This window comes from Portunus trituberculatus, chromosome 13, assembly GCF_017591435.1.
Source record: "Portunus trituberculatus isolate SZX2019 chromosome 13, ASM1759143v1, whole genome shotgun sequence".
Taxonomy (NCBI): domain Eukaryota; kingdom Metazoa; phylum Arthropoda; class Malacostraca; order Decapoda; family Portunidae; genus Portunus; species Portunus trituberculatus.
In genome coordinates, this window is record NC_059267.1 from 10,653,217 (window position 1) to 10,672,458 (window position 19,242).

Genomic DNA, 19,242 nt, shown 5'->3' on the forward strand with positions numbered 1-19,242 from the left:
GAAATTCTCAGGTTTATTCTTATCTGTGCTTGTGCTTGAGCATGCTTGGGAGGCAAGCTGTGACCAGCCTACAACTGACTGCTTGTGCTCAAAACTTACACACTGCCTCCCTGAACTAGGCATGTCTGGGATTCTAGTGTAGGTTCTTGGCCATAATGTGAAATCTAAATTCAAGCCATAATTTCAAACATGTGACGTAACTAAACTACAACAAGTTGTCATGTCATCACCTTCATAAAATAAGTGCTTAAGTATTTTTTTGGCAATTTCTGGATTTTCCCCTAAGCCAATTCTTCGTGATGCAGTGTACCTACTGACACACTTGCCTAAATTATTTGTTGGGTATGAGTGATCTGAAATTCACCATATACATTAATATGCTTGATTTCAAAGCTAAGAAAATGAAAATGTTTTTAAATCTCCCAAAAAAGCTGAAAAAATGACAAACAATTTTTTTATGAAGATGACGATATGCCAAATTTCAAGCCAGAATCAAGAAAACCTTTTGAACTATGCCAAACATAATAGAACATATAATAGTTACCTTAAATATGGTTAGGTTGTACAAGAACTTGTATAAAATCATAAAAAGACAGGTGTATACGAGTGAGGGTGAGGGATGGGGAGGTGCATGACAAGTCACAACTTAAGGCATGTTCTATGAGTCACTTCACATCAAGTTGAGAAAGACATGAGTCATTACAAACAACAATTATCTGCAACACTCCATAACATTCAAAGAACAAAAGTTTTTTCATTATACATGTACACATATGTATAATGACAAACTAAATGTTTTGTGGAGAAATAATCTTGCAAAGTCTACCCATGCAGGTGTGAATTGGCCAAACTACATGAAACTTTACATGCTGAGAAGCTAAGTGGTGACAGCCTACTTTTTTCCTTTTCTTCTTTTATGTAGAGGAAGCTGGCTGAGAAGACAAACAAAAGAAAAGAAAGGAAAGAAAAGAACTCAACTGCCTCTCTCAAAAAGTTAATTCATAGAGTTTAAAATCAATTAGTCCGTTTATTTCTGAAAGTGTCTAAATATTCTTCTCTTAATATGTTCTAGTCACACAAAGAACAGAAACAGGTACAGAGTTCTAGAGTTTAGCAAAGAAAGGGATGAAAGAATGAAGATGAATTATTAAAGTGGACAGTAAACAGGAAGTCTTGTGGAGCAGCAAGGGAAGGGTGGCATGCTGTTGGCCAAATTACAACAGTTGCAGCTATGGAAATAAAGGATAAAGATAAGAAAAGATGCAACACAGTAACACAATGCAAGAGATTTTAAGACGGCCAGTTAAAAGAAGTGAGTTGGTAAATTGAAAAGCTTTTGTTGAATATAGTCACACCATACTGTCATGTCAACTTTCAACAGGTCAATGCATAGCTAGTGTTTTCAGAGTAATGGCCATGGTAGGATTCTATAGCACAGCAGCAGACTGCATCATAAAAGGACAGCAGGGAAATACTGCAACAATAGTAACCATACCACAGGTAACTCAATATCTGGCACAAATCCATCGACTTTCACACTAATTATTGCTTCAGCCCACAATTACTACATTACTGTGCCTGCAGCATCACCACACACAGCACGTCTCACAGGTGTTCAGGTAAACCAGAACTTATGTCATGCCATCGATGCCATAGATGACAACTAACCATTTCAGGCTCTTAGCTGTTTTTTTTTTTTTAAGAGGGGAACTGGCAAAGAGAGAGAGAGAGAGAGAGAGAGAGAGAGAGAGAGAGAGAGAGAGAGAGAGAGAGAGAGAGAGAGAGAGAGAGAGAGAGAGAGAAGGCATACTAAGGTGCCAGTCCCAAAAGAAAGGTAAAAAAGAACCATCCAAAATTAGAGGATAAATGTCTTGAAACCTCCAGTCTAAAAGAGTTAAAATCAGAGGAAAGAAGAAACACAGAAGCATGCAGAGAGTTCCAGAGCTTACCACTGTTACCACTGCTGCATAATGCTTCCAGCCTGTGTCCACCAGGCCGTGTGTGGTGCAGTACACAGTACGTACTGTACTTAGAGAAACAAGTGACATGAGGTGTGTTTGCCTCACCCAGCCATGCACCACCTGGAGCTGGGTGATCACATCCTGTATGGCTCTATCACATAAATAAGTTATATATACTGCATTCACAAAATATTCCATTACATTTGAACCTAATACATACATCTCTTACTGGACTATGCTAGGGACCCACCAAACTTGTTTCCTGATTCCAAATAAGAACCTGCTTTGGATACTTTGGTCATACAATACATTTGTTCTGTACACACACACACACACACACACATATTAAGTAGGTCACACCAGACACTAGCACCAAGAGTCCCGCAAAACCATCACCACCAACCCCTCTAATGTGCATCACACCAAAAAGGCTTGCAGCTTATGTGGACACATTATGATAAGAATATATATATATATATATATATATATATATATATATATATATATATATATATATATATATATATATATATATATGCATATGTATATAAATATGTATGTATACTGTATATATTATCTATGAACACATTATTATAAAAGTTATTATCATTATTGTTATTATTACTACATTTCTACAACTCTAACTCATTACCTGGGCAGTGTCTGCTGGAGGTAGCATGTTACCCTTTCACAGCAGCAACCTATGCAGGTATTCACTCCTCTTCACTGGAGCCAGACCCTGAGCTGGAGCTGTGGCCACCATGGAAGCCATGTCTCAGGCCCTTATGCATCACATAGCCCCCGGCACCCATGGCAGCCAGCGGCACCCCGTACTTCATGGCCTTGCTCTGTAATGGAGGACTGTGATGACACCACTCACTCATGGAGTTGGTAGTAAGTACACAGTACACACTGAGAGGCTACACTGAGGTAATGACAGTTTGTGTCTTTGCCACACTGGTGTTACTCACTGGTTTTCCTTTGGCCAGCATGGCAGCACCAGCTGCTGGCCCTGCAAGACCCATCACTTTGTTCAGCATGCCTCCTCCCCCTTTATGATGACCAGGGTAACCTCCCATGCCAGGGTAGCCCCCCCTGCTGTGATGGCCCCCCATTCCAGGGTAGCCTGAATGACTGTGGGACTTTTTCTGCAAGAGAAAACATTCAATCTCTCTCACACACACAAGGAAAAATAAAAGATAAATAAAGAAATAAAGACATAAGTAAAGAAAAAAAATTAATAAATAAATATAGATTCCTGCACTCCTCACTCTGTTGGTACTTTTAATGTTATAACAAATGATAAGGTGTGTGTAACATTGTGGGTGTGTGGCACATTCATGCAGCTGTCTATCACTGCTTCTGTCAGTCTCATGCCCTGTCATTCAATCAAACTTTGCTGGTGAGCTTCACTGCTGATCATTCTTTTCTCTGGCAGACAACTCAAATATCCTTCTTCCTTCTGAACTGAAGTTTAAATGGCAAAACAAAAGCATGAGTCACTACTAAGTCCATGAAAAAGGCAAAGCACAAAACTACTTATATCTTAGAACTCCATCTCCTGTTCATCCCAGCACACTCCTATCCCCTGACAACAAGAGTAACAAGAGTGCTCATCTCACCCCCAGCAGGTGTGATGCCCCCAAGGCCCCTGCCACTGCTGTCCCTGCTCCTGCCACCATCCCCAGCAGGCCTTTCCCTCCCATGCCGCTGCTGGATTGGTTATGGGGAGCCGCCTGCTGCAATTCCAGACATGGTGGTGAATTAAAATCTCAGGAATGATGTTAATAAATTCTTTAATAATGATCTATACACTGTTTTTTTTCTTATATCTTGGTACCATATGAGTATTATGTTTTACAGCTTATTTTTAGTGTGTCTCTGTATGTGTGTGTCTCTGTATTAATACCTGCTAGAATAGCTACTGTTCTGCAGCTGCAATGCAATGCTGCAATGAGGCACCAAGTGTAACAAAAGATAAAACATTCACCTTTAAAAAATGCTACAAATTTAAAAATTTTGGAATAATATAAATTTTCAACTGATCACAATATTTACTTTGTCAAAGAGGCACCTTGAAGAACCCATCAGCCCATCAGCATGTGTATGACAGTAGCTTTACTTTACTTCTGTAAAATGTGCCTAACAATGCATATTACATGCATTGCTATTTCAAGATTTCTGATAAATGGATGCAGTAATGAATGGCAACCATTTAATGGATTCAAAGGATAACCATATTATCTGCATCAAAGTGAAAACACCACTGGTTATATATAATGTGACCAAGTACCAAAGACCATAACAGATCACCATTATCTGACAAAATGAATACTGATTCAAAGTTTTACATTTTCATATAAGTAAAGAGGAGATACATCTGCAGTTTTTTGCTGCCTTGGGCCTTCTAATAACAGACCACCATCTACAACTCACAGCTTCCTTCCCTCTCCTTTTTCAACTCCAATCTAACACACTAAATCATAACTTGGATAAAAACATGAGACTCCATCCTTCCTATTCTTCTATTATTTCTCTCTTTCTTATGTACATTAGTACAAAAAGTGAACATACAGCCAGGTCACCGCTACCAAGCAACATGCTGGTGTGTAGCAGGTCTAACACAAGAGTCACTTTGCCTCAAGTCACACTGTAACACAAGAGACTCAAAAGCCTAACACAGGACGGGGCCACAGCAAGCCATATAATGCCAACAAGGATAACTCTTGATGCAGGGAAAGAGAAAGGGCTGCTACTCTCCTTGACATTTGCAGTGATGGATGCAGTAACTGGCCTGAGCTTGTTTATTTGGCAATGGAGCAATCCTCATTTGTAGCCACCTGCTGCAAGGATACTGAGCTTGCACTATTATAAAAAAACTATAGTTTATCATTTACATGATGAAGGCCTCAGCTTTGCAACCAAATGACAATGAGTGTGTGATCACCACCTGAGAAAGGTATGAAGGTTGGATGGTTGTGAGGTGATGTGAACAGTAAGTGCTCATCAGCCATGTGTGTGTGTGTGTAAACAATGCCTCTACTCAACTCTCTGATGGTTGTAGCAGACTTTATTCACTAACCTGTTGATGTTTATTGGACTCCTACATACTTGTTACCTTCAGCTATACAAATATGAAATTCTTCCTGTGTTGCAGTGTATGGAAATATTTAATTCTAATTTTTGGGAGGACCTGTCTTAATTGGATCAGAACCTGTCGTTTTCTGCCACCGATTTCATTAAAACTAGCATGAATCATGTTTAACATGAGCTATTAATGGAACCTCAGCTGCATCAGTGGTGACCTAGCAGTATCATCACCATTAAATGCTGTTATCAAGTTTTTTCATTGCATTAGCAAAGAAACAAAACGAATACATCATTGGATGATCAATCTCAAATGAGTGAAGATATAATGTTTTCAGTAAAATATTTAGAATAAAATATTTTGTGAAAATTACTCACAGATAAAAGATACAAGCAAAAGAAATAAACTAATATGAGAAAAAAGCTGAGCGAGGGAAGTGTGTGTCCTCCAACACAGTTTTGACTAGAAGGAGCACAGTGTTTCTGTCAGTAATGTCCATTAATCTGCTTCTCACATGAACAATTTGTTATATGCAGGTATGTGAAAGGTTGTACAGTACCGTGACATGGAAAATCCAATATTCACTGATGAAGCACTTGGCACCTCAAATGTCGTGCTTAACCACTATCAGGTTTTACTAACTACGATACGAATATTCTGACTAATACTGGTGTGTGTGTGTGTGTGTGTGTGTGTGTGTGTGTGTGTGTGTGTGTGTGTGTGTGTGTGTGTGTGTGTGTGTGTGTGTGTGTGTGTGTGTGTGTGTGTGTGTGTGTGTGTGTGTGTGTGTGTGTGTGTGTGTGTGTGTGTGTGAACAAACAACACGAAAAGAACTTTCCGTGATCACAGTGCAAAATGCCCAGTAATACAGTAATTGAGGTAATACAAACAATAGCTGAATATGTCTATATTCATAATATATCTATGTGTATATACAAACAGTATACTTCTTAAGACAGAGATTAGTGGTAGTTGAACCTGAGATGATTAAATATTGTCAAAAATCAACTTATAAATCTTAGCAAGTGTACAAAGTAATTGGTTTTGAGTTGGTATTGATCTACTGAGGAAAGCAACATGTGAATACTCTTGGTTAACTGAGCAAAACAAAATACTCTTCACTGAGGATAAGAAAAGATGGTTTAAGAGGCAAGACAAGGCCTGCTAGAACCTTGGACCTACACCATACTGCGGCGGCGGGGCTCCGGGTGGCATGTACGGCTGTGGTGGGATTGGCTGCTGGTAGTTCGGGACAGCCTGCTGGTACATTTGGGGACTGGAGTATTGTGGGGCAAATCCAGGACCTCCAGAGTATGGTGGTGGGGGTTCAAAGCCAGAGACAGGGGGCTGGGCAAAGCCTGGTTGTGGCTGAGGTGCCCCTGGCCCATCTTCAACCCAAACGCAGGCAACAGTGACATCTTGGCTAGTGCTGGAGATGTTGAGGAAGGTGAGGCTGGCAGGGTTGGCGCGGTGGTTGAACTCAGCAAAGTGGTTCTGGTTGAGGGCAATCTGGAGACATAACAAAAGGCCTGTTTGATGCTCTATGACCAATGACATGGCCTACAATATAGTAGTTGTTGCATACAGTGTAATTAGTAAGTATGTAGTCCCACAATATAGGATATGCCTAATCATGAAATATACCAGTTATCATTATTATTACTATCATCATTCTCAAAATTATTATCAAAGAATGAAGCAGAAAAACTTTTTTTATATCAAATCAAATCTACTTGCATTATGTTAGGGTTTAGAATAGGGCACTCTTATCATGCATTAATCACGAATAATTCATAACTATCTAAACTCCATCAAACAAGACCAATGGGAAAAGACAAAACAATGACAAGACAGTTTAGATGAATCACCTTGAACTGTGCTGGGTCACACAGGATCGTGATGTCAAAGTTCTGGCCACGAGCAAAGGCAGGAGAACTGGTGGCCTCCTCCTGCCCCCAGCCAGCGGCCCGGGTGAAGGCATTGCGACCAATCACACCCTCAGCCACCCGTCCGTAGATACACAAGCCAATCTCATCAGTTGGGTCCCCAACTTGTCCTGACTGAAGTTTCATAACAAAGCTAAAAAAAAAAAAAAAAAAAAAAAAAAAAAATTATTATTTTCCTTTGAGTGTAAAGAAAAAATTATTTCACACACACACACACACACACACACACACACACACACACACACACACACACACACAAACACACACATTTCCTTACTGTATTATAAACAACACAGAAATTTTTTGTTAAGTATAACAGTTTTTCCTTAAACATTAACCAGACTCTTTTGAATATATACTCCCTTGATAGGACAGCCCTCACCTGTTAGCAGCGGGAGTGAAGGTGCCCGTCACGTGGAGGATCTTGCCGGGAGCAAAACCTCCAGCGATGGGGATCATGCATGGCTGACCCTGGGGGTGGAAGGGTTAACATCCTTTTATCACATTTTGCAAATTGAAGCCCTCCACAGGCTTATCTCAAACATTACATCAGATATCTAAAGACAAAGTTGAAGCACCTCACAATGCAATGATACACTCAAATTTTTTCAAGTGTCACAGATTGAGTAAGTTTCATATACAACTACTTGTTTCCCTGAAATAATAATGTAGCTTGACCTTTAACTTACTGGATTATATACTGGCTGTCCCATCTTAATTCAATCAGTTGTAGTTCAGGTCTGGAAAGAATACATATATCTTTATTATTATTTTATATAAGCTTGTGACCATCTGCCTAAGCTGATAAAAAGCTCTGGTCTACTCAACCTAACTTGCAATCTACTATTTCAACCAATAATGGAGTCGTGTTCAAAAGCATGTTTTCACATGTTATTTGATGCATTCAGAATGATCCTCATATTGTGAATCATTGACTGTGGCAGTGCTGCCTTTTGTTGCCCTCCAAGTCTCAAAATCATTCTGAATCCCATTCAGGTTACACTATTGTTAAGGGGAATTTTAAAAATCCATTCTTGTTAAATGTTAGTCTCCAAGCTCAGTGGTCTCCAAACACAGGGTGGCCTGTAAAGGTGTGTTTTTTTTTTTTATTTATTATTTTTTATGTAGGAAAGAGGGCCAGCCAAGGGGGGGAAGAAAAAAAAAGGATAAAAAAAAAAAAGGAAAAACGTCAGTGAAAGTTAGGGAGCATATGCCTCAATACCTCCCTCTTAAAAATAGACAAGTTGTAGGAAATCAGAAATACAGATGCTAGGAGGAGAATGGTATGCTAAGCCATCTCCCATAAAATTATTGTTTAAAAGTTTATAATTAAATTACTCCTAGAATGACTACCTGCCCTTACACCAAGCAACACAGCAACATTCACCTCACTGGGATAATTTCTTGAAAGCACATACTGTAATTCATGCAGTCAACTTTTCCTTCAAGTACTATGAGAATCTATGGACATTTCCAAATTTCATATATCATGTTTTAAATTCTGTTTGATCTAGTTATATGAACTGTGCAAATTCATGTTCTATTTTTCCTTTGGTCTTGCCCCAGAGAAGTGTCTGAGAGAAAAACATTACTCACCCCTGATCACTGTTAATTAGTTCTTATCTTCCTATTCTTAGTGAAATCACTCATGGTGAGTTTCTGTGATCTTCAGATGAATGCCAAAGATGAATAACATAATTAAACATGTATTTAAATATCTAGACACCTTCGAGAGGCTGGGTTGGTGTGAGCAAGAGAGCACATGTGTGTTCACTGTGGTCCAGCCCCCACTCTGCACCAGACTGAAGGGCCACCTGTGGTAGGTGTATCATTTGCTTCATTTGTTCTAATCAAAGCAAAGATCTACATTTTTTTTTAAACAGTACTAAGATATACATAAACTGTAAAAATATACAGTTTTACATAAATGCAGCAAAGTAATGGTGGCCGTGGGACATGTGGGTCTGTCTGCAGCAAAGAGGGGCCTTGTGTAAAAGAGTAAGTGAGCCACTGTTCTCATCAGAGAGGCTTCACCTACCCTGGACTGCCACAAGGCTACTTCCCTCATCTCAACTCTCTTACAGAGCTGCGACAAGGAAAAAAATTAGGCGTTTCTAATATACTTAAGTGACCATCATTCTTGACTTGCAATTTTGACGAGGGAATCTATTACTGATTGACAGCAGCACAACACCACCAAATAATGCGGAGTTCACCATGCTTCCTTACTCAGTGTTAACCAGACCCACTGCACTCACCTGGCTGCCTAACCTGTCAATGTGGTCTGACAAAGAGAGGAGGCTGCCTGGAAAAGACTAGGGTAACTCAAGTCTGCAGGTAAGCCAGACCCTTGGGAACAGTGTTAGTTAAAGGCAAGGCAGAATGAAGGATTGGGTTGTGTATCTTGTGCAGAGCCAATGGAGACAAGCATGGTGTTTAAGTGCACACCATGAAGGAGGAAATAAGGCTTGGCTAACACCTCAGCCTTATCAGAGTGGAGTGTGGTGGGTAAAAGAGATAACTAATCCACTCACACTGAAGATAACATGATGTGATTACCCCATGTGGCTCTGAAGTAAGAACTGAGGAACACGTAAGCATATTTCCTGCCGAGTGAGTCATTATTCTATGTGGGCCATATGTTACAACTATACCCTGTAACTAAACTCGCAGTGAACCTTTTGCTTCTCACCTTGAGTCAGTGGCTCACCTTAAAAAACAAAAACTAGACAATACTTAATGCTTAGACTAGTGCCTTCAGTGTGTGTGTGTTTCACTTGCTCAAAGCCTCAAAATAACACTATCTATTAACTCCAATAAATAATTTATATTACATTAATTCTTTGGCACATAAATAATTAAAATGTAATCTTTGGCACCTCAAATTATTAACAGTAAATACTTCTCAATTTAGATGAATCAATAAAAATGCACTATAATGCCTTCCAAGCCAGACGTGTGAACAACCACACTAACTTTGGCTCATAAGATAACAGGCCTGCACGGTTACTGGACAAAACTAACCCCACACATGTCTTTATTTAATTCACACAACTTGCAGCACCAGCCAGCCTCATGCCCACACACAAAACACTTACCCAACCAACTACGTGCGTGTCTGTGGGGTATCACGAAAGGGGACGCTGGAGGAAGAAGGGTGACTCATACCTCAAACTCTCACCAATTACTACTTACTCACTCACCTCTCACCTCAAAACCAATACAGTCCCTCCCCAATACTCGGGGACACACACAGCACAAATAACACAGAAATAAGAGACACAGGGAGGCAAATAAGCACGAATCTACCAACCGTGTACTCCCTGACCTCCTTTCTGACTGCAGTAAAAATCTCGTGCTATGTTACAACTTCCCTGCCCGTTCTCACCCTCACTGTCCCCTTCCACATCCCTGCCGGCCTGTCCTACCCTGCCCTTGCCCCCCCTGCTCTGCCCTGGGGTCCTCACGTGCGGTATCAGCAGCGTGGCCGTGTCCTTGGAGCTGCAGAAGGCACAGGGATACTCAGGAAGGGAGGGGTTTAAATGCAGCAGTGTTTTGTTTACATCCGTGATGGCGCCATTTTTAAATCCCCGGATGAGAGAGAGAGAGAGAGAGAGAGAGAGAGAGAGTAGTAGTAGTAGTAGTAGCAGTAGCAGTAGCAGTAGTAGTAGTAGTAGTAGTAGTAGTAGTAGTAGTAGTAGTAGTAGTAGTAGTAGTAGTAGTAGCAGGATATGACCCTTTAAGAAGCAGAGAGCGAGAGACAGCGTGCCATTGACAAAAACAAGGGACGTGCAGTAAATAGGTAAGATGCTAAAAACCACGACTATTCTCAAAGGGCAGATATGACGAGCGTGGTTCGCGAAAGTACTTCAGTCAATCATGTAGAAATCTTGCCAGTCTGTTACAAGAACCATGAAAATACTTCTTAAAAACTAGTGTGACTGAAACTAGAGGCTTTTGGAAATAGAGATGAGACCAGCCCTGAGAAGTGTTTCACAATATGGGTTTAAGTCCCGTGATAGTGTAAACAGAGCTACAACTTGGAACGCACGTGTTTGAGAGAAAAGGACCACGTCATTTAAAGAGTTTTGAGGTGATAAAATATTCTTATACATTACAAACATCGTCTGTGGAATATCTTATACGTTAAATATACATATGTGCTTGCATGGCTATACTGCTTGATATTTGGCTAAAAGAAAGAGAAATAAAGATAGAAAAGAAAAAAAGAAGACGACGAGGAAGAGGAAGAGGAGGAGGAGGAGGAGGAGGAGGAGGAGGAGGAGGAGGAGGAGGAGGATAATGAAAGCATCTGAAAGACCACGATCTATTCTATTCACACCTTTATAATCAACAGATAAGCATAACTCTGGGCATTTTTCAAGATTGTCACGTGATTCCCAACACTCCCTCTCCTGTCAAGGCTAGATTAGTATCAACACCGAGGCACAACACCACACCAGCCTTCACACTCTCCCTTCACTTTTCTTCCCCATATACACAACAAAAATCACAGTTCACAAAAAAAATTCCACAGTTTTTCACTCCTCAAGAATTTAGTAGGAGCTTCCGCTGGGCCTCCGTCAGTAGTCAGGTGAGGGGAGATAGGCGACCTTTGGATCTGTGTCATAATCCGGCGGAGGCACGTACGGTCTCTTCTGCTTCGTCTGAATGGAGGTTCTCTTGGTGCGATTGTTATTCGTGCCCCTGCTTGCCTCGCTGCCCCTTGTGCTGCTGTTCTTCAGAATCCCGGGTTTCTTCTGCGGGGACTTTTTGGGCTCCGGTGAGGGAGAGGAGCGGCGAGGCTGTGGGGAAGATCTTCTGCGAGAGGACCTGGTGCGGGAGGGGCGTTGGGGAGAGGGGGAAGGGCGGCGTGGCTCTGGAGATCTTCTTTGAGAGGATCTGGTGCGGGAGGGGCGTTGGGGGGAGGGGGAAGGGCGGCGTGGCTCTGGGGATCTTCTTTGAGAGGATCTGGTGCGGGAGGGGCGTGGGGGGGAGGGGGAATGATGTCGAGATTTTGAAGTCGATCTTCTTTGAGATGAGCGAGTGCGGGAGGGCGGAGGAGGGAGTGTCTGGAGTAGCCAGTGTTCCTTCGCGGCTGAGGAGAGATCCCTCGGCGCTGGGGAGGCGGGGAGCCAGGCTGGGAGCGTCCTCTGCGTCTCGGGGGTGGGGAGTACTCAAGTCTAGGGGGAGAACGCCCTCGTACAGACGCTGCGGGTGGTGGCGGCGGAGAGTAGTCCCTGTACTGGGAAGGGTGGCCTCTGTGGGCGGGGAGTGTTTGGAAGTAACCTCTCGGCGGGGGAGGAGCTTGACGGGGGTACTCCATGGGGGAGCCGCGGTGTAGCTCCAGGTCTGTGGGGGGTAGTCGCCTAGAGGGGGAGGGTAGTCATTTAGGGCGGGGTAGTAGTCGTTTGGTAAGTGATCGGCGTAACCTCTTGGTGGGGGTGCCAGGTGGCCTCTCTGGGGGGCTGGGTACTCATCTGGGTGGGGAGGGTAGTCATTGGGGTGGGGAGGGTAGCCATTGGGGTGGGGAGGGTAGTCATTAGGGTGGAGAGGATAGTCATTTGGGTGTGGAGGGTAGTCGTTTGGGTGGGGAGGGTAGCCATTGGGGTGAGGAGGGTAGCCATTCGGGTGGGGAGGGTAGTCATTAGGGTGGGGAGGGTAGTCATGCACAGAGGGAGGGTAGTCATCAGGCGGGGAAGGAGAATACCCTCTTTGGGGATGAGGAAAGTAGTCACTGGGTGGCGGTGGGGAGTAGTTTCTTGGTGGGGGTAGGGAGTACCCTCTCTGTGGATGAGGGTGGAAATTCGTAGGGGGAGGAGCAGGGTAGTCACTGGGTGGGGCGGCAAAACTCTCTCTTGTAAACTGCCTTTCCATCGCCGAGGAGTACGCCTGGGAAGGAGGAGGAGGAGGCTGACCATTGGGGGCTCCTTCGGGTCTCAGTAGCCAGTTCATAGGGAGTGGCTGGCGCTTTCCCCCCTGAGAAGACGGCAGGGGCGGGGGTGAGGGGGACGGGGACGGGGACCAGTGGCGGCTGCTGCGGCGAGGTGGGGCTCGGAGCTCAAACTGGCTGAGATCAAGGGCCACAGCGTCCATGTCATCCTCAAATTCGTCCACTGTGGGATGGGTGGACCTTGCGTAGGCCGGCATGGGCACACTCATACCTGCGGGGGCGGGGCGTGTCAGGAGGCTTCAAAATAGCACAAATATATGAATTATTGGTGGATATAAGCAGATAAGCTCTTTTTCTTATCATTTCTATTCTTTATTACTATTATTATACTATTATTATTATTATCTACTTATTTTACTCATTCATTTGTCTGTTTTCTTTTCTACAAGGACTGCCATGTGTAAGCCTGATGACCTCTTGCCTTTCCCTAATGTTCATATGTTCCAAAGTCTAAGTGCAAGGTAGAGAAAGGTAAGGCAATTAACATATAAGTAGCCAAGTGTAAGTCCATTCGTCTCTCACAACTTCCTATCAGTTTGGTATTTTTTCGTCTTCAAACACGCAAGGCCATGAGGGAAGTATCACTGGCCCCTCCAAGTAAACGACTATAGTGCTTATTTTGTGACTCTAACCTAACCTAGAGATTCTGACACCAGTTCATCGGTTTATGTTTCGTGTTCTGAGGAGAATTCTGAGACACTTCAGGGTATCATCAAAATTACTTTCAAAGGCCACAGAAATGACTGGTTGGATTCTGGATTTTTTTTTCACTGACTATGCAGGATGAAAAATTAGTTCTCATGATAATCAAAACAACCTTGAAAAGCATCACTAACTTCAATTAGAGCTCGATAAAGTTAGATATGAAAGATAAATAGAAAAAAATTAGTTATCGAATAAAGTGGTTGATAAATGGAGCATAATTAGTGATCAGGTTATTAATGTCGAGTCATGAAGGAACCTAACCTCTTCAGTACCGTGACGCGTTTCCATATTCATTCTGCTTACTATTTGGTGATTTTATACAGCTTCAGAAACTTATGTGGGGGATTAAGATAGTGAAGACTTTGCCCATTGATCTTCTGACCTCCATAGACACTTCCTAATATCAACAGAATGGTCCAGTTGTACACAAATCTCAAGGTAAAAAATGTGCTCCAGTATTGAAGTGGTTAAGAAGATTACACACATTTACGGAGAGGATGACAAGAGGAAATGGAAAGACAAGATTTGATAGAGAGACTGTCACGTGTAGGACTAGTGGCTTCTTGCAGCTTCTCTTAGTTACTTACGTGTTTATAGTCTGTTAGTAATTGTCAAGATAGGACGCGGACATATCTAAAAAGAAAAGAAAGAAAAAAATCCAGTCATTGAGAAGTCGCGGCTTTGACTAATACAAAAAAGTTTCAAGAATTCCGTGTCTGCTTCTGTACTTCCTCCTTCAATGACTTGGACACTTTCAAAAGGAATGTTTCAAGACACTGATCCCACCCCCTCCTTTTTTTGTCCTCTTTTTAGATAGGCACATCATCAGGCTTATTTTTTTATATTGCCTTCGATTAGCATCTCTCTTACACACACACACACACACACACACACACACACACTACAACCTAAAGGAGGAACAATACCGCTCTCAATCTTCTGTTTTGTTTGTGTGTGTGATGCAAGACAGTCCTCCCTCACTCTCTCCCTTCTACTAATCCCTCGTGTTTTGACTGTGTGTGTGTGTGTGTGTGTGTGTGTGTGTGTGTGTGTGTGTGTGTGTGTGTGTGTGTGTGTGTGTATGACGTAAGAGGTTTATCATAATGTTGAGGACAGCTTAGCGTGGGCCTGATAGCCGTGGGAGGAATGTGGCAACACGTGTGAGTGTTATTAGTGTCAGCTGTGACTTTATCGTCCAACCTCACGCAAACCTGGTTAATTAAAAGATATACACAGTAATCCTGGAGAGAGAGAGAGAGAGAGAGAGAGAGAGAGAGAGAGAGAGAGAGAGATGCATTATGATTGTGACCTCAGCAAGACTACGTAGCAAAGTACGAGGAGGAGGAGGAGGAGGAGGAGGAGGAGGAGGAAGAGAGAAAAAAAAAGAAAAGAGAAAAATACAAAGAAAAAGAAACGAATATGAATTACAAGAAGAAGAAGAAGAACAACAACAACAACAACAACAACAACAACAACAACAACAACAACAACAACAACAACAACAACAACAACAACAACAACAACAACGGCCGCCGTGGTACAGTGGAACCATGCGTGCTTTGGGATCCGAAGGGTCTCCAAGCGCACGGGTTCGAATCCTGTCCACGGTCCGAGTGTAGGTTGGGCTTCCTCACTCGGGGCAACGGTTTCCTAGCGGGTGGGCTTTGAGATAGGAGGTACCACAAAAGTATCCTCTTTAGCCCATAAATTCCCGTGAAAAGCCCACATGGTATAAATAAAAAAAAAACAACAACAACAACAACAGCAAAGGAAAGAAAGACTGAAAAGAAAATCATAACGGGAGAGAAAGAAGAAAGAGAGAAGAGAGAGCAAAAAATAAGAGAAACAAACAAAAAAAAAAAAAATACGTAACTAAATGCACTCCATAGAAAAAAAATAAACAAAATCAATCCCAACAAAATAAACACACAAATAAATAGAAAAAATAAAAGCAAATCAAGAAAAAATAAATAAAATGATTGTTTAAAAGCCGAGGTGAGGCAGTGAGTGAGTGAGGCAGAAAGGCAATAATACACAGAGCTGCCGTAGTATAGTGGAACCATGCGTGCTTTGGGGTCTGAGGGGTCTCCAAGCGCACGGGTTCGAATCCTGTCCACGGTCCGAGTGTAGGTTGGGCTTCCTTCCTCACACGGGGCAACGGTTTCCTAGCGGGTGGGCTTTGAGATAGGAGGTACCCTAAAAAGTATCCCCTTTAGCCCAGAAATTCCCCCACATGGTATTAATAAAAAGAAAAAAAAGAGTGATGAGGGATGACTTTCGCATAACCTTGAATCACCATATCATTAAAGGCCTTACCAATACTGCCCCGGGGCTTACCAAGTGGGCAGGGTACGGACGGGACTGATCTTTGGGGTACCACTGTCCTTACTAACTCTTACAGGTGGTGGGATAGACGACACATTAAGGCGCTGAGTGGTATTGTAAGAGGTTGAAGCAGGAACTCAGATTTGATAATGTGACACTTAAGATTTTTTTTTTTTTTTTTTTACGATTTTCTTAACTTCACGGAATAAAAGAAGGCAACTTAAAAACCCATAACTTCCACTAAAACCTATTATAAGGGTAGAATCCTCATTGACTATTACTGGATTCATGAAAATATCCTTAAAAATCCCATTCATTTCCACCAAAATCTATTAGAAAATTAAATATACAATCTCTGTTAAACCGTAGCTGAAATCATGAAGATGTCCTGTCCACGGTCCGAGTGAAGGTTGGGCTTTTTCACTCGGGGCAACGGTTTCCTAGCGGGTGGGCTTTGAGATAGGAGGTACTACAAAAAAGTATCCCCTTTAGCCCAGAAATTCCCGTGAAAAGCCCACATGGTATAAATAATAATAATAATAAAGAAACTCCACTTACACCCAGTATTAAAATGTAAAATCCTTCTTAGACTTTTACTGGAATCATGGAAACACACTTAGACACTCCAACAACTTACAACATAGCCTCGTAATTCCCGAGATAAGATGCTAAAATCTTTGAAAACAACAAAACAAACAATCGCTGATGAATTAGACACGAAAACACAACAACAACTCCGCAACATCACTCGAATGGAAATATATGGAAATAAAAAGACCATCCAAGCTATTTCAACCACTCTCAATTCAATTATCGCTTACTATCAGGTCCTGCTCCGCCATTTGCTACTCAGGTGGGAAAGTAATTAACGAATTCCAAGGACGCAGCAGCAGCAAGGTACGCGAAGGTGAGGATCGGGAAGGTATCCTCAAGCTATTACGTGTTTTATCTCGACTGTAATGGAAGTTATTGAGGGACTTTGCTGGCGATTGTTTAGCAAGAATATTACACTTCTAGGACCAAAAAAAAAAAAAGCCTCTACTGGAAGTTATTGAAGGATTTGCAGAGCGGTTGTTCGTGATCCAAGTCATAGTGGATAAGGTGGTGAGCGTGGGATCGGGCAGACGTCCACGCGTAAGTTCTAATCCCCTAAAAAGCCTCTAGTGGAAAATATTGAAGGATTTATCAAGCGGTTTTTTATAATCCATAGTGGATAAGGTGGTGAGCGTGGGATCGGGCAGATATCCACGCGTAGGTTCGAATCCCACCAAGTACGGCCTTGAAACTTAGCCATTTGTCGAGTGGTTTAGTTACCTACATGTTACAATGATACCCAGGTTACACCAAAGATGCGCTTAGGTGGAGATATGGGCCCTAATATGGCTACCACTATAAAGAAAATTGCCTGCGCCACTAATGGTTGGAAGCTTAACAGTGCTTCCTATACTCTTCAAGTTACCTACAGGCGCTATAGGAAGGGACATAAAAAAAAACAAACTTCAACGTGAATTCTAAACTTATAGAAGGCTACAGGCTACATTGAAGGTTATTGAGGGATTTACTAAGCTACTACTCATAATTCTAGTGGTACTTTAACCTGGTTTCTACAGTTTTTAGAGATTAAAGGCTCTGCTGGCGGCTACTGAGGGATTTGCCAGCGGGTTTTTATGAACCTAGTGATATTCTAACAAGATTTCTGGTGTTATAATGATGTTTTATTAAAGGTATTAGACTTTCTATGGGGTATTCATGGCTTTAGAGATAGCTTAACAAAAATTTCATAGTTATAGCATGTAAAAAGGCTGTTATGAAGGTTTTGAATTTTCTCATGATTTTTTTTTTATTCTAGTGAAAGTTTAACAAGAATTCAGCTCTTCCAATGAAAGTTGCTGGTTTTTCTAGAATTTCCGAGATTCTAGTAATGGCTTGATAAGAATTCTACATTTCTATTATGTTTTAGTGGAATTCATTGAGGTCTTCAAGATATATTACTAAGTATTTTGCATTATTACTAAGGAAAAACATGACAACTTGACGAATAATCTTAATGAAAGGACAAGAAGAAGAAGAAGAACAACAACAACAACAACAACAACAACAACAACAACAACAACAACAACAACAACAACAACAACAACAACAACAACAACAACAACAACAACAACAACAACAACAACAACAACAACAACAACAACAACAACAACAACAACAAGAAACAATGTGTTAATTAGTGCAATGATGAGTAGGAGGAAGAAGGAAGCAAAAATAGAGAGAGAGAGAGAGAGAGAGAGAGAGAGAGAGAGAGAGAGAGAGAGAGAGAGAGAGAGAGAGAGAGAGAGAGAGAGAGAGACTACTAGAAAAACACTCCTATCGACGGAAAGACAGACAAATAGGAAAGAAAGAAAAAGAAAGCAATTACTGTACGAGCGTGGTCCCACAAGAAACAGCCCACCACTCCTTCGTAATTAAATCTACAGCACACACACACACACACACACACACACACACACACACACACACACACACACACACACACACACACACACACAGATCGTTTCCCCTCTCATCGGCGTCTCCAGAGCATTGCAAGGTGAACAGGTGGACAGGTGACACAATAACATGACTCAAGAACACACAGAACTCTCACCCCCATCAATGCTCCTCCTACTCTCTCTCTCTCTCTCTCTCTCTCTCTCTCTCCAGACGGTCTAGCTGACACAGAACTATATTATTGTAATTAATATGCCATTTAGTTGTTATTTTTCCGCTATTTGTAAGTGATGTGTTGTGTTATTAGTACTGCTGCTGCTGCTGCTGCTGCTGTAGCGAACAATAACAGCAACAACAACAACAACAACTACTACTACTACTACTACTACTACTACTACTACTACTACTACTACTACTATTATATCAATGCCAACAAAACAAAAGCAGCAATAACAAAAGCAAAAACAACAATAACAACAAAACTATAACCTGTACTATTACTACTACTACTATTACTACGACTACTACTACTACTACTACTACTACTACTACTACTACTATTTATCAATACTAACAAAACAATAGCAGCAATAACAAAAGCAAAATCAACAACAAAACTATAACCTCTACTCTTACTACTACTACTACTACTACTACTACTACTACTACTACTACTACTACTACTAGTACTACTACTACTGCTGATCTCATCTCACTGGGCCAAACGAGGTAGTCTCTAATCTCTTATCTACACTGTCTCCTGCAAGTCAACTC

General features: G+C 41.8%; 2 protein-coding genes and 1 long non-coding RNA gene across 14 annotated transcripts in view; 1 reads left to right on the forward strand and 2 right to left on the reverse strand.

The window, feature by feature from the left end:
* On the reverse strand, nt 1-10,581 carry LOC123503325 (galectin-4-like). Of its 9 annotated transcripts, none has more exons than XM_045253026.1 (8): nt 10,463-10,581; nt 7,685-7,735; nt 7,378-7,466; nt 6,918-7,128; nt 6,232-6,558; nt 3,584-3,697; nt 2,933-3,109; nt 1-2,809 (listed from the first exon to the last, which is right to left on the reverse strand). In XM_045253026.1, exons 2-8 carry the CDS (start codon nt 7,706-7,708, stop codon nt 2,675-2,677), a joined length of 1,077 nt encoding a protein of 358 aa, XP_045108961.1. In that variant the 5' UTR covers nt 7,709-7,735; nt 10,463-10,581; the 3' UTR covers nt 1-2,674. The 9 variants fall into 9 exon arrangements, with proteins under 9 accessions (XP_045108961.1, XP_045108953.1, XP_045108954.1 ...); XM_045253018.1 differs by having other exon boundaries at nt 3,584-3,700; XM_045253019.1 differs by lacking the exon at nt 10,463-10,581 and adding an exon at nt 10,309-10,396 and having other exon boundaries at nt 3,584-3,700.
* Nucleotides 2,718-5,838, forward strand: LOC123503327. The gene is made up of 2 exons (XR_006674416.1): nt 2,718-2,855; nt 3,590-5,838. It is a non-coding gene; the product is annotated as an uncharacterized LOC123503327 (long non-coding RNA).
* A 732-nt stretch (nt 10,582-11,313) lies between the features above and the next one.
* Nucleotides 11,314-19,242, reverse strand: part of LOC123503323 (extensin-like) — a 139,046-nt gene continuing 131,117 nt past the window's right edge. For 3 of the 4 annotated variants that reach the window (XM_045253009.1, XM_045253011.1, XM_045253007.1), the window contains one exon: nt 11,314-13,159. In XM_045253009.1, coding sequence (XP_045108944.1) covers nt 11,691-13,157 — 1,467 coding nt within the window. In that variant the 5' untranslated portion in view covers nt 13,158-13,159 and the 3' untranslated portion in view covers nt 11,314-11,690. Of the gene's footprint in view, nt 13,160-14,240; nt 14,287-19,242 lie in introns of all 4 variants that reach the window. The other variant, XM_045253008.1, reaches the window with a different exon arrangement.

Coding starts and splice junctions, on each gene's coding strand:
- LOC123503325 (XM_045253018.1), bottom strand. CDS start 7,708: ATGGGACAGCCAGTATATAATCCA. Junction 7,129..7,377: donor TTCACTCCCGCTGCTAACAG/GTGAGGGCTGTC, acceptor TTTTTTTTTTAG/CTTTGTTATGAAACTTCAGT. Junction 6,559..6,917: donor GTGACCCAGCACAGTTCAAG/GTGATTCATCTA, acceptor TTATGTCTCCAG/ATTGCCCTCAACCAGAACCA.